This window comes from Octodon degus, unplaced genomic scaffold (genome assembly GCF_000260255.1).
Source record: "Octodon degus isolate 3935 unplaced genomic scaffold, OctDeg1.0 scaffold00113, whole genome shotgun sequence".
In the NCBI taxonomy this organism is placed as follows: Eukaryota; Metazoa; Chordata; class Mammalia; order Rodentia; family Octodontidae; genus Octodon; species Octodon degus.
Window position 1 is genome coordinate 7,069,255 of NW_004524689.1, and position 12,947 is coordinate 7,082,201.

A 12,947-nucleotide genomic window follows, 5' to 3' on the forward strand; every position below is an offset into this window, starting at 1 on the left:
GCATGTGGTGCTGGGGATTGAACCGCGGTCCCTGTGCTTTGCTAAGCTTGTTCTAAGTAGGTGCTTTAGACCACTGAGCCATCTCACCAGCCCCATAAACATTTGTTTCTGAATGGGTGTGACAATTGGTTTGTTCTTGAGGTTGAGAATGTTAAAAGATTCAGGGGCCACCAAAGGTACCAGTTTCTTGTACCCTGTGCTCCCTCTGCCTTACAGCTTTTAGAGTAAAATTCAAACTTGTTGTCACAGGAACGTCACTGCATCACTAAGACAAGTGCGGGAACCAAGGAGTTCTCCCTCCCAACCAGCAGACTGCTTTTCCTCTGGCTGGGGAGGAGCTTGGGTGGGGAGTGAGCCCAGGTTCTTGAGCACCCTGGGTTCCATCCAGCACTGCACAGACAGATACGCAAACGATTTTCCTGGTCCCTGTTCCCTCTGTTCCTTGTCCTAACGTGGGAAGAATTTTTCCATGTTGTCATCACAGTCTTGTAACTTCTCGAGCATCTTGCTGACTTCGGGGTATGTGTGGGTCCCACACCTGGAGGAGCAAGGGGAAGCAGGGGGCAGGATGAGGGAGCCAGGCACGAGTGGCCAGCATGTGCACTGCTCCTCAACCCCACTCCTTGCAGAAGTACCTGCTGCCCCTCATCCTGGGTGGCCGCGAGGACAGGAAGCAGCTGGAGAGGATGGCGGCGAGTCTCTCCGAGCTGAGTGGCAGTGTGGCCCAGACAGGTAAAGATTAATGACTCCATCAAGTCACCCCTCAAAGCCTCTCCCGCAGCCCCTCGCGGCCCCCGCCCCTCTCCCTCCGTCTCCACTTTATGTGGTGACTTCATTTATCTGCTCTGAGAATCTGTTCACATTTGCAAATGAAGCCGCCGTCATTTCGGTTTAATTTGAAATTGCTTGTTTACTGTCGGCGCGGCCTCAATTAATTATGTTTTTACGGAAAGGCTCCCAACCTCAGAATATTAATAAGGGGAATAAAATGACAGCCTTTCTAAGGGCTGTAAAGTTCATTTTTAATTTCTGCTTCTATGAGGTTTTCAGGGGGGTTTTCAGTGATTTTCCCCCTTCCCTCTAAGAATCCAGCGCAGGGTCAAGAGAGTCTGTAATTACTGTGGCTCCAGGGACCCTGGCCACCTCCTCTGTTATCGACTCCACAGGGCCGGCGTTCCTTACCCACTGCCCTAGTGATGGCCCAGATTAGCTGGGACCTTTTGCGCCGAGGTGTTTTCTCTCCTTTCTAAACTTGTTTACTAGGTGAGACTCTGAATCTAAAACCTGGAGGCAGGCACAAGAGCCACTTGTCCCAGGCAAGAGTTCATGTCCCATGGGGGCACCTTTGTGGAGTCCCCTGCTATACCTGTCCCATTGGTGCCAACCCCTAGGGTGCCGGCTTCATGGTGCAAGGCCCTAGGGGTCCTGTGCTGGGGATGGTGCTGAGATCTGGATAGTCTCTCTGCTCCTGCATGTGGCCCTGGGGATGGAAGGGTCCTCCACTCTCCCGAGGACACAGTGAGGCTTGGCATGAGTGACGGGCCTGACAGGTGCTGGGAAGGCCGCACCTCACTGCTGGCGCAATTAGAGAGGAGATGGGGTGTGCTGCTGACCACCGACAAGCACACATTGAGAGATGAAGTGCAAATACGTGGCTGGCTGTGGTGCAGGGGTCTCCAGGGCCCACATAAGCTACCTGGGGTGTGGACGGGGCCTGCTCAGCAGTGTGTAGCAGCATGCACACGGGCTGCAGTGTGGCATGAGGAAGTGACTGTGGGCACTGACTGCACACCACACTCTCATCCCCAGTGACCCAGGTGCAGACGACACTGGCTTCCGTCCAGGAGCTGCTGAGGCAACAGCAGCAGAAAGTCCAAGAGCTGGCCCATGAGCTGGCCACCGCCAAGGTACCTATCCCTGCGTACCAGGTCCCCAGCCCAGTGCATTTACTTAGGCATCACTGCATGCTGGGTGTGCTCTGTCCCCTCAAAGGCTCTTTCTTGCCACCTTCTGCGTGTGGACCCTGATGGCAGCCATTGCTGAAGATGTGGGACATCACTGCCTGCCAGTTAGGGTGCAGGGCCCAGGTCTGCAGGATAGATTCCAGGGAACACAGGGGAGGGTGAGTGAGGTCAGTTTGCCAGTCCCCGCCCTGGAGGTCCTACACACAGGGCTCTCAGGCTCAGGTGCTCCAAGAGGAATTGGAGCCAACTAGTCAGCTGAGGCAGTTTCCTTGCCTCTGGCTGAAGTCTAAGCAGTCCTGGCAGGGTTGAATTGTAGGATCGCACTGTCTGGGTTAAAAACCTGCGCTGTCCCACCTGCTGTGTGACCATGGAGAGTTGCTTACCTTCCCAGAGTCTTCTTTACCTGGAAAAGAGAGCTGGTGAGCTACTTGCCTCATTGGTCCTGGCTGTAGCCAGTTCCCAGGACAGGAGCCTGGGTGTAGGTTGGTGACAGCGTCATCCCTGAGGTGCTGGCTTAGACAGGTGGCCCAGGAGGTGGTGGCCTGATGGCTCCATGGTGCCCTCTGAGGGGTTCACCCAAGCTGCTGTCACGGGATGCCACCCCTATTGGGGTGGCTAGATTGCACAGCTAGATTGCACAACGGGCACCTTGCACTTCCAGGGGCTCTGGGAGCCCTCGTGAGAGAGGATTCCGATGTCCCCCCACACACACACACGTGCTGCCTGCTTCTTCCCCCGGCCCCTGGGACTGCGGGCCCCCTCAGGCGGGTGGTGGGTGTGAAGCAGCCTCTGTCCATTATCTTCTCAATCAGCGGTCTGCCAGGGGCCAGCAGCCATTCCGGAAACTGGAAAACTGCTTCCAGGCCCTGCACATTAGGATTAAGACCACATGTTGCGCTGTGTGGAAGGTGGTCGGGCTTGCTGCCCCCTTGCCTGCTCCTGGTGCCGAAGCTGGGTCCCAGCCTGGCATACACCCCACATGTGTGAGGGCTTCAGTTACCCGTAAACCCAAGGCTCGGAGCTGTGTTTTTTCAGCTGTAATGTAAGTTTTTGTATCTGGCTTCCCAACTCCTACTGGAGCACTGTAAAAAATTAAAAAGAAGAGCTTTAAGTAATTAAAAAACCTACATAAAACTGAAGAGACTGAGTTTTCTACAACTGTTTTTTAAAGAGACTGGCTAAAAAGCCCCAGATGTCAGATTTTATTTCTAAATCCAGGCATCTGGCACCACATGCGTTTGGAAATCTGAGTCCTTTGTAGGCCGGTGAGTGGAAATTGCTCCCTTGTTAATGGGCTGCTGCAGCTTTCAAGGTCTTGGAGAAGCCAGAACAGTGGCTCCTGGGCTCACTGTCTGGTGGTCTGGCGGTGGGGACCCCTCAGGGACGGCCAGGGGTGGCAGTGTTTTCCCGCTCCTCCTGAGGTGTTGCAGCCCCTCTGCGGGCTTCCACCTGCAAGGGTGTCCTGGCCAGCTGTGTGCTAGGGCCACCCACAGTGGCCCCACCATGTGTCAGCTGCTGAGAGGAGCCTGGGATGTCCCTGCAACAGCCCAGGCCAGCACATTGGGGTGCATCTCACCGGGCTCCCTAGGCATTTGAAGATAGCAGAGGTGGACTCCAGCCTGGGGATGTGGCCCTCCTGCTGAGGCCACACCTCAAGTGCCAGGATGGCCTCCGTCCTCCATCCTGGCTGCAGGGACACTGTGTTACTGCTCCTTCCCGTCTGTTGCAGTAGGCTATGCCCTAAGTGAGAGGTGTCTAGGAGACACTGTCACGGCATCATGGCAGGATGGTGTGCTCAGGCCCTCTTCCCTGAGCTCTTCTGGCCATTCAGCCCACTCCACACCCCACAGCATGGCTGGGACCCGGGGTCTGGCTCACAAGTGGCTTTATACACAGCCCGAGGGAGCCAGAGGTCTCAGGCAGTACAGAACAGCACATTGGGGTATGGCCCAGCCTCCTGAAATCCCAAGGTGGCCTTCCCATCTAGGGACGGCCCCCGAGTTCCAGCACTGCTGCATGTGCTGGTGATGTCTCTTAGAAGGGGGCAGGATCTCATTTATGGTGTGGCTGGCACAGTAATGGTGCCTGTCCCCCAGTAGTCATCCTAAGTCCTACTGCAGAAAGCAGTGTCCCCTAAAAACATGTAGTGATTTCTTCACATTACTGGGTGTCTGGTTATGTGAGCTTGTTTTAAGGGTCCTCACAAGTGGGCCCTAAGTGGGCAGGGGCAGAGCTTTCCTGTGGGGCTCCCCGTCAGGGTCCTCTTGAGCCGTAGCTGCCCACACTGGCAGGGAAGGCGCCATTCTGATCCGCACTCCTTTTCTTCGACTTTCAGGCCACCACATCTACCAACTGGATCCTGGAATCCCAGAATGTTAGTGAACTCAAGGCGGAAATCAACTCCCTGAAAGGGCTGCTTTTGAATCGGTAGGAGGGGAGGCCTAGGCTCTGGATGGCTCCCTGTGTGGGTGGGACACTGTCTCCCAGGTCCCTCCTGGGCACCTGACCAAACAGGGCACTCAGGCAGAGTTGGGGGACCCTGGGACTTGTACTTTTGCTCTCCTTGATACACTCTCCCACCACAGGATGACAGTCTGTGGCATCACAAGGGTTTGGGAGCACCCAGGTCCCCAGGATGCCAGATCCAGGCAGAAAGAGTGAGGCAGGCAATGTGGCCCAAGTAAGGACGGTGGTAACTCAGCCAGACCGTCTCACACCCCAGTGGCCTCAGTGACAGCTATACCCAGAGCAGGTCCCCACCCAGGGCCACTAGTGAGAGCTCCAAGGAGAGCAGCCCTCAGCCTCTGCCAGCTTCCTCTGCCAGCTTCCTCTGCCAGCTTCCTCTGCAGGATCAGCATGTTTTAGCAGTGCAGGCACCACTGTAGGCTGTCACCAGGTCTGTTCTGGATCTGAAACCTCAAGTCCAGTGTCCCCCACAGGCGGTCCTGTTGGCCATGGTGGCTACTTTTGGGCCCCACTAGCTTGTGGGAGATGGACAGCATTACAGGGGACTTGGGGGGGGGGCTTGTGACCTTGGCCCACCTTCTAGGTCCCCTGAGGAAAAGAGTAAGCCTTTAATACTTTGGCTGAGGTTAGGGATGCCCCAGGCTTGTTGCTAGGGGACCCCTATCCCTACACTGTCTAGAATCCAGCTCCGGCTCTTGTGTGGCAGAAGATGTGGGAGAGTAGGCTGCAGGTGGGGCTGCTGTGTGCCAAACGGGCGACGCATCACCTTGAGTGGGCTGGGCTGGGAGAGGACTGCATCCAAGTGCAGTGCTGAGGACAGTGGCAGCCCAAGGACAGATTTAGGGCTGTATCCCCTTGGCTCAGGCAGAGGTAGGTGGCCTGTGTGTCACTCGGAGCTTCTCTTGGAGCCATGACCCTCGAGGTTCTCCTGGGGAGTACCAAGGCAGGCAGAACTGGCCCTTCACTCCCAAGCTGTCTGCCAGGGTCTGGGAAACACACTGTAGTGCCCTTTGGGTTCTGACATCCGTGCCGCCTCTGGCATGGGCCAAGTCAAGTGCCAGGCTCTCTTCTGCCATTTTCCAGGCCTGGAAAGTGAGCACCAGCCCTAGGTGGAAGTGGGGACAGTGCTGTGATCAGGGCAGGCAGGGCCTTTCCTCCAGCGGTTTGGCTGCTGGGCCAAGGCCTCCAGGTTGCCAACCTCTGGCTGCTTCTGCCCTCCTACCACCAGGAGGCAGTTCCCACCATCACCGTCGGCCCCGAAGATCCCCTCCTGGCAGATCCCCGTCAAGTCACCGTCACCTTCTAGCCCTGCAGCCGCCAACCACCACAGCAGCAGTGACATCTCCCCTGTGAGCAACGAGTCCACGTCACCCTCGCCAGGGAAGGAGAGCCACAGCCCTGCGGGCTCCACAGCCACCTACCATCTGCTGGGCCCGCAGGAGGAGGCCGAGGGTGCGGTGGACGTGAAGGGCCAAGTGCGCATGGAGGTGCAGGGCGAGGAGGAGCAGCGGGAGGAGGAGGAGGAGGAGGAGGAGGACGACGTGGGCCGCGCAGACGAAGAGGATGTGCTGGGTGTGCAGCGGGAGGACCGCCGGGGTGGGGACGGGCAGATCAATGAGCAGGTAGAGAAGCTGCGGAGGCCTGAGGGTGCCAGCAACGAGAGCGAGCGTGACTAGGGCTTCCTGGGTGGCGCTTGGCACCAACGCTGCCCTCTGCCTGCTCTAGGACGGCGGCCAGAGCTGCACCAAGTGGGCTTGGTGTGTGCCCAGCAGCCTGTCACCTCACCTGGTAGCCCTGGGCCTGGGGCCCCAGCCCTGCCCACCCTCCCGGGCCACATCTCATCCAGGGTGTGTTTGCCAAGTGTCTTGAGTAACGTGGCACTGTGCATGGCAAGAGCTCGTGTTGTCACCATCTCCTCCTCCTCAGTTGTGAGGAGCTGCAGTCCCCTGGTCTCTGCTGTCCCCTGGGCCTGGCCCGCAGCTCCTTGTCTGGCGTGTTTCCAAGGCCAGAGCCCTGGACTTACTGTTCAGCAGCCAGGGCCTGCAAGCCTGTCCCACGTGCCCTGCCACCCTCAGCTGGTGGCGTTGCCCTGTGCTTGTGCCCTCCGCACCCTATTCTACCCGGCCCTGGCGAGATGTGGTCCCCCCACAGTGGAGCGGCAGCAGGGCCTCCCTGGTCAGGGCCGCGCCTGTCCTCCCAGAAATGCGTCCTTCTGTGTGGCCGCGTGCAGATTCCAGAACATGAGCTAGACTGTACATAACTGTAATAAAGACGAGTTGCCACTACTTAACTCCTGCCTGTGGCTCCTCTCTGCCTGTCATCCTCGGACCCTGCAGGAGGTCCTGCCTTAAGTGACCGGGGAGGCCGGGAGGGACCCATGGAGCCAGGGTCAGGGCTGCGCTGCCCTCCTGCCACAGGCCCCGTGCAGCTCGTGTGGTGTCCGCGGGGCTACATCCCTGAGCAGCCCCGCAGGGACCTCCGTGACTGTATATAGACCTGCTGTTGCGAGCCTCAGGGAGCCGGCGCTGCCTTCCTTAAATGGTGCACATTCCCCAGCAGGCTGGGAGCAGAGCAGCCGGGCCTCCTGTTCGTCCTCTCCGGCTTAGCCCCCCCTCCCTGCAGCCTGCACGCCGGACACGAGGGCTGCAGCTCCTGCCCAGCTCTGCTCCTCAGGCCCTAAATGGGCCCTGCTCCAAGTGCTAGGACTGCCACAGCCCCTCATGTGGCATCCCCATGGACCTGTTCCCCATGTGGGAACTGCCACATCTTGAGAAATGGCCCTGGTGAGGTGCCCCCACCATGTACCAGGTGTGGCGCTGCTATTGTTCCAAGGTGGGCAGAAGCCACACCAGCCTCCTGCTGGACCTGGTCTGTTTTGTTCCTGTTCCACCTCCCCTTGAGCTGCCCCTCAAGTCCCCTGCAGGGCGGCAGGTCACCATGCTTCACAGTGTCATCCCCATCTGGGTGTCTGGCAGCTCTGCTCCTCTTGCTTGTCACCTCTGTGACGCCCTCAGGTCTGTATTCTTAAGGGAAGTGAGCCCAGTGAGAGCCACCTGTTGACCGCTTCTTGTGCCCCAACTCCCAGCTCCCAGCCCCCAGTCCCTGAGGAAGCCACGTTTCCCAGCTCCTGGGTGTCTGGCCCGTCCCTGAATGGGCCCAACCTGCAGCTGGAGACCCTGCTCCCCACTCTCTGGGGCACTGCAGGGATGCTGGGGGCTGTTTGTCATCCACTGTAACTGTTGAGGTCCCTCCTGATGGCACTAGAGGGAGACCTGGACAGCAAGCTTGAGAGAAGGGGCCCGATGCTCTGGGGCCCAGCCTTTGCCCCTCAAGTCCCCAGCACTGAGTTCAGCTTTTGAGGACAGAGAGGCTGGCGCGACTTCAGGGAGGGAAAAACCCCTCCCCAAAACGGCGTGAGTGCTGCCTAATAAAGGCAGCTGCTGGACGAGGGAAAACAGCCTTTGAAAAAAAGCCTTTCATTAGAAAAATAATGCATTTCATCCAAATAAGGTAAAAATATTCGGAATGGGGCAGAAGTGAGCAGCAGGCAGCGCCTGTCAGGCCCTTTCTGGAAGGGAGTAGATTATTAAGCTCAATTACGATGGCTTTTTGTAAAGTGTCCTTTAGGAAAGGACGGGGCCTGTACTCACAGGCCACAGGCACCATTCTGACCCCCATGGGCTCTGTGACCCCTCAGGCACTGGGATGATAGGCCTGGGACACAAGGTCTTGAGTGCCATTCATGCCATCAGGGAGGAGGTGGCAGGGACCCAAGCAGCCACCTGTGTCCCAGGTCCCCAGGGCCACTCAGGTGGGACAGGCATTTTGGGTGAGGGAAGTGGGCTGCTGCATTTGTACCCCCCAAACTGCCTTTTAATTGTGGAATTCCACATCGGTTTTGTAAGGACAGCAGAGCTTAAAGGAGGGCACAGGGAGTCACTTCCGCCCGGCAGCAGCTGTGTGTTTTCCGTCCCTGGTTCTGTCTCTCTGGGTTCAGTGCAGATGTTCATCCACAGGAAACTGGCCTGTGGGGAGTGGGTGCCACAGCGACTCAGTGTGGCGAGCAGGCTTGGTGGGTACACTCGGCTGTCAGTGGCCCTTTCCACCCCCAGTCTGGCTGCGCCTTCCAGGAGCTCATCTGTCTATGCTGCCCGCAGGGACATCTGGGCAAGGCCTGGCCCTGGTTCCTTTCCCACAATGCACCCAGATCCTGGTGCTTTTTATTTTCTTTTTTCAGTACTAGGTTTGGACACAGAACCTTTGCACTGAGCTACTCCCTGGCCCTTTTTATTATTTTATTTTATTTTTTCCCCCTTTTTATTTTTAATTTGAGACAGGGTCTCACTCATCCCCAGGTGCCCAGGTTGGGCTCAAACTTTCAATTCTCCTGCCGCAGCTTCCTGGAGGGCTGGGATCACAGGCATGTGCCACCATGCTCAGCGGATCCTGGTGCTGTTGATGCCAGGTGCTAGCCCTACTTTTTCTTTTCTTTTTTTTTTTTTTTTATGAGCAGAATATATTTATTGAGAGAAAGAAAGCTCCTGTCCAAGAATAGCCCTACTTCTTACAGGCCTGCCCTGGGTTATAAGTGCCACCACATTTTCTCCCCCTCCGTGTGACCCGAGCCAGGGCTGCCACTCACAAGAGTCAGTGGACAATGTGTCTTGTAGCTGCACCCTCCGCAGGGCAGCGAGCCTTGTGGGGAGGGCTAGGCAGCTGGGCAGACTCGAGCCGGTGCTACTGGCCCTGACTCTTGTAGTGCAGTAGGTTACAAAACTCTTGAATTTGCCCCAGTTTAGGCAAGCAAGTATCGCACTGCCACAGCTAATTAAGTCCCGAGTGAAAACACGTTTCACCACTTTCCTACTGAGTCCAAAGGGCTACAGGCTCCCTTCTGGCTCCAGGGTGGGGTGGGTGGGGTACCCTGTAGCCGCATGGGCAGTGTCTGATCAGGGTGTGTCCTCACGCCCTCTAGGGGACAGCAAGTGGCTACAGCTCATTGCAGGGAGCCCCTGGGACCAGGGTCCCTCCCTGTGCTCTTCCTGTGAGGACCCCAGCTGGGAAGCTGGTCATGGGGTTCTTCATTCCCCCAGTGTCTGGTCAAGGTCAGCAAGCTACCCCATCCGCCTCTCCCCCTCCTCCTCCGGGGCCTCCAGGAGCTGAGGCCAGACCCTGTCCCGACGCCTGCTGTCTCCTCCAGGTGCTCTGGGGCCACAGCGCCCATCGCCACCCCTGTGCTGAGCTTGGCCTTGGCTCCAGGCCTCCTCTGGCCCCATGGGAGGCCGCATGGCCCACTAGCACCTGCAAGGCTCTAATAATGGTTTTAATTTGTTGAACTTGTGTTTTATTTCATAAATTAGTCACTGTTTTATTTAACAGAATTGAGATATCCACAAACAATAGGCGAGTTCCAACTTGAACATTTTAATAAGACCTAAAAACTGTATTTTTCTGTCTGCCGCAAACATATTTATGTAAATAGCCTGTGGCTGCATTCCAGGAGGAAGCAGAAGGGATTGGTCCTGCGACAGGCAGCTTTGGTGCCATCTGGGGCTCCAGGGTGGGAAGTGACACCAGGCCACTGTGACAGGGCAAAGGCTACTTCTCTGGGCTCAGCGCAGATGTTCTTCCAAGTGTGCCTGACACAGTGAGGGGACAGATGTGTGGCAGGAACCAGTGATGAACCCTGTACAAGTGGGTGTGACATTCCCCTTGGCAGGAGTGTGACAAGCCAGCAAGACACTCCCCAGCACAGAGGACCAGGGTGGGGAGCAGACATCCCCAACCTGAGGCCCTGGGCAGCTCTGGCCACCTAGAGCCAGGGGGGTAGGAGATGGGACAGGGTGGGGAGCAGAGAAGGCCCCATCTGGCCGAGCTCTGAGCCACGATGCCACTGGGCCTGCAGCTTGGTCCTAGCCTGGAGGTGACAGGCCCAGCCCTTGTGCTGTCGCTGCACGTTCCACGCAGCAGCCTCGCCAGCGTCCGGATTGGATCCGGGTATGCAGCGTTCCCAGCCTGGGCAGGGCAGGTCCCTGCAGGGAGGAGGAAGGAGTGAGGGACAGAGGGACAGAGGGTGGCCCTGCCAAGTATCAGCTCTGTGGCCCTGGCCGGTACGGGACGAGAACAGGCTAGCCAGGTAGGGGACTTGGGGGAGGCCTGGGGCTTCACTGCCTCCTGGTTCTGCCTGGCAGTGGCTCCAAGGAGGGTGCTCCCACTGTCATCGCCAGCAGTGGGAGGACCAGGCCTGACGCCCAGGGGTGAACCTGGTCTGTCCCCCCTTCCTGCCAGGCTTGAAGCAGACCAACTCCTCCCACCCCACTGCCACACAGGGTTTGTGCCACCCCAGACAACCGGGTCAATGTCAGCCACTTGGGGATAATTTTAAAAATAAAAGATAATTTGATGGATTTTTTCCAGTTTTTATTGAGTGAAAATGTCAAACCTTGCATCAGTCATGCAAAAAAAATCAAATAAATAAAACACATATATTAAATTTCTAATAGCACTAAATTCAAGTGGAAAAATATTCAGTTCTTAATAACCAGGTGCCGAGGAGACCAGATTCAAGTAATCAGAGCACACGCTGTTCAGTTCGGTTTCACGGTCTGCATTTTTTTTTTTTTGTCTCAAAACCTCTCTATATATCTCTATATATCTATATATGTATATACATATAGATATATACACACATATGTGCATACATATTATTTTATATTTATATATATACACATACATAGTTATAAAACATTAAAAAGAGCATTGGTGGATCAAGCATCGTTTTCCCCACAGAAAGAAAATAAAACAAAAATTACACATTAAAATTCAAAATGAGCTAGCAATGGCTTATAGTCCTAGTGTGCAACATGGAGGTTACAAAAGGCTGGACTTCGCACTGTCCGCATCTTCTTTTTCTTTATTTTATTTTATTTTTCTTGGTTTGATTTTGCTACATTGAAAAACTTTTTTTTTTTTTTTTTTTTTTTTTCTTTACAAAACTCCTCCACAGACGCAGGGTCCCGTGGGAAGGCGGAGCCTGGGCTGAGCTCCGCAGCAGCACGGGCACCCACAGAATTGGGGGGGCTCTGGTGGGCGTGGGAATCAGCCTACTTCCTGTCAGACTCAGTACACTGTGGACTGCGCCTCCTTCCCTGCCCGCTCCTCTCCAGTTTGCAGGGGCCTGGCTTTCTGGCTGTGAGTGGCAGAGAGATGACACACACACACACACACACACACACACACACACACACATTTAAAAAAAAGATTGAGGCGGGAGGATCGCTGCAAGTTCAAGGCCAGCCTGGACTACATAGTTCAAGGCCAGCCTGAACTACATAGCGAGACCCTAAAAAAGGTAGGGGAGGAGGGAAAAGAAAAGAAAGCCATGCTCCACTGGCAGGACCCTGGCGACCTCCGGCCAGGCGCCTCTGGTCACAGCCCCAGCCAATGGCCTGGCCAGGTGCACCTACAGGGGAGCCCGCATGGTGCTCGGATAGCCCTGCCACCCCCAGGAAAGGATGTTTTGCAAAGGGGACCGAATCTAGGTGGGCCGTGCCAGCAGAGAAGCACCCCAAACAAAATAATAGAACAAACGAACAAGAACGCCCTACAAAGCCACACATATAACTGAGAGAAACTCAAACGTTAAATTAACTACAAACTTGGATTAACAGTTAAGAGTCTGTTTTTCTCATCTCTACAAAATTCAAGTTAGAAGCTGGAATCACGCGGCTCCATCAGTGCTTAGTGAAGACAGACGGCCTCAGACCGCCAAGGCCTCGCAATCAGCGCCGCCCACGGCCCCGCGGGGACATTGCACTCAGCTCTCCAACCCCGGGCTGGTCCGGAGGCGGCCTGCACGCTGCACCCGCCTGCTTTTTATTCTTTTTGTTCTACGTAGAATAATAACCTTTACAGGAAAAATACTGTACAACTTTCTGCTATCTTTTCCCACTCTGAATATTAAAGCCAAAACAGTAGCATCCTTCCTGTTCGCACCACCAGCGTGGCTGAGACCCCGGCCCCACTCGCGGGGACCCAGCCTCCACGTCGCGGTGGCTGGAGTCTCCGCACAGACCTGAGCCCGGCCCGGGGGCTCAGGTGCCGCAGCCAGGCCCTAGGCGGGCAGATTGCAGGACTGCCTCCGCGTCCCTGTAGTGTCACCTGTGCTGGCCACCTCCTGCCCCCACCCCGGCCAGAGGGCGTCTTAGCTGCACTTGGGGGCCCTGCCGGAGGCCCCAGTGTCCCCGGCCCCCCCCCCCCGGGTCCTGAGCAGCGGGCAGCGTGGCCGGCGCGGTGTCTGGGCCTCGCCCACCCGCACGCAGCACCTGCGTTTCCCTGAAGATCCCCGCCTTCGCCTCGCGGGTCCTCCAGCCGCTCAGCTGCGCGTCCGGCCCGGAGCACCAGGGGTCCCCGCCTCTGTCCTGAGATGGACTCGGGGTCCGGAAGCACCGGCGGGGCGCGGGCGCCTCCCCTCCCGGTCCGGACGAGCGGGCGGCCGGGCGAGCTCTGGGCAGAGGC

General features: G+C 56.7%; 2 protein-coding genes across 3 annotated transcripts in view; one reads left to right on the forward strand and one right to left on the reverse strand.

Annotated features, from left to right (window-relative positions):
• Pex14 (peroxisomal biogenesis factor 14) overlaps window positions 1-6,225 on the forward strand; it is a 150,627-nt gene extending 144,402 nt beyond the window's left edge. For both annotated transcript variants that reach the window (XM_023699549.1, XM_012516566.2), the window contains 4 exons: window positions 630-732; window positions 1,810-1,907; window positions 4,300-4,391; window positions 5,659-6,225. In XM_023699549.1, coding sequence (XP_023555317.1) covers window positions 630-732; window positions 1,810-1,907; window positions 4,300-4,391; window positions 5,659-6,106 — 741 coding nt within the window. In that variant the 3' untranslated portion in view covers window positions 6,107-6,225. The remainder of the gene's footprint in view (window positions 1-629; window positions 733-1,809; window positions 1,908-4,299; window positions 4,392-5,658) is intronic.
• A 5,048-nt stretch (window positions 6,226-11,273) lies between these two features.
• Window positions 11,274-12,947, reverse strand: part of Casz1 (castor zinc finger 1) — a 25,785-nt gene continuing 24,111 nt past the window's right edge. The window contains exons 19-20 of the mRNA XM_012516580.2: window positions 12,755-12,935; window positions 11,274-11,281 (exon numbers count right to left, since the gene is read on the reverse strand). Coding sequence (XP_012372034.2) covers window positions 11,274-11,281; window positions 12,755-12,935 — 189 coding nt within the window. The remainder of the gene's footprint in view (window positions 11,282-12,754; window positions 12,936-12,947) is intronic.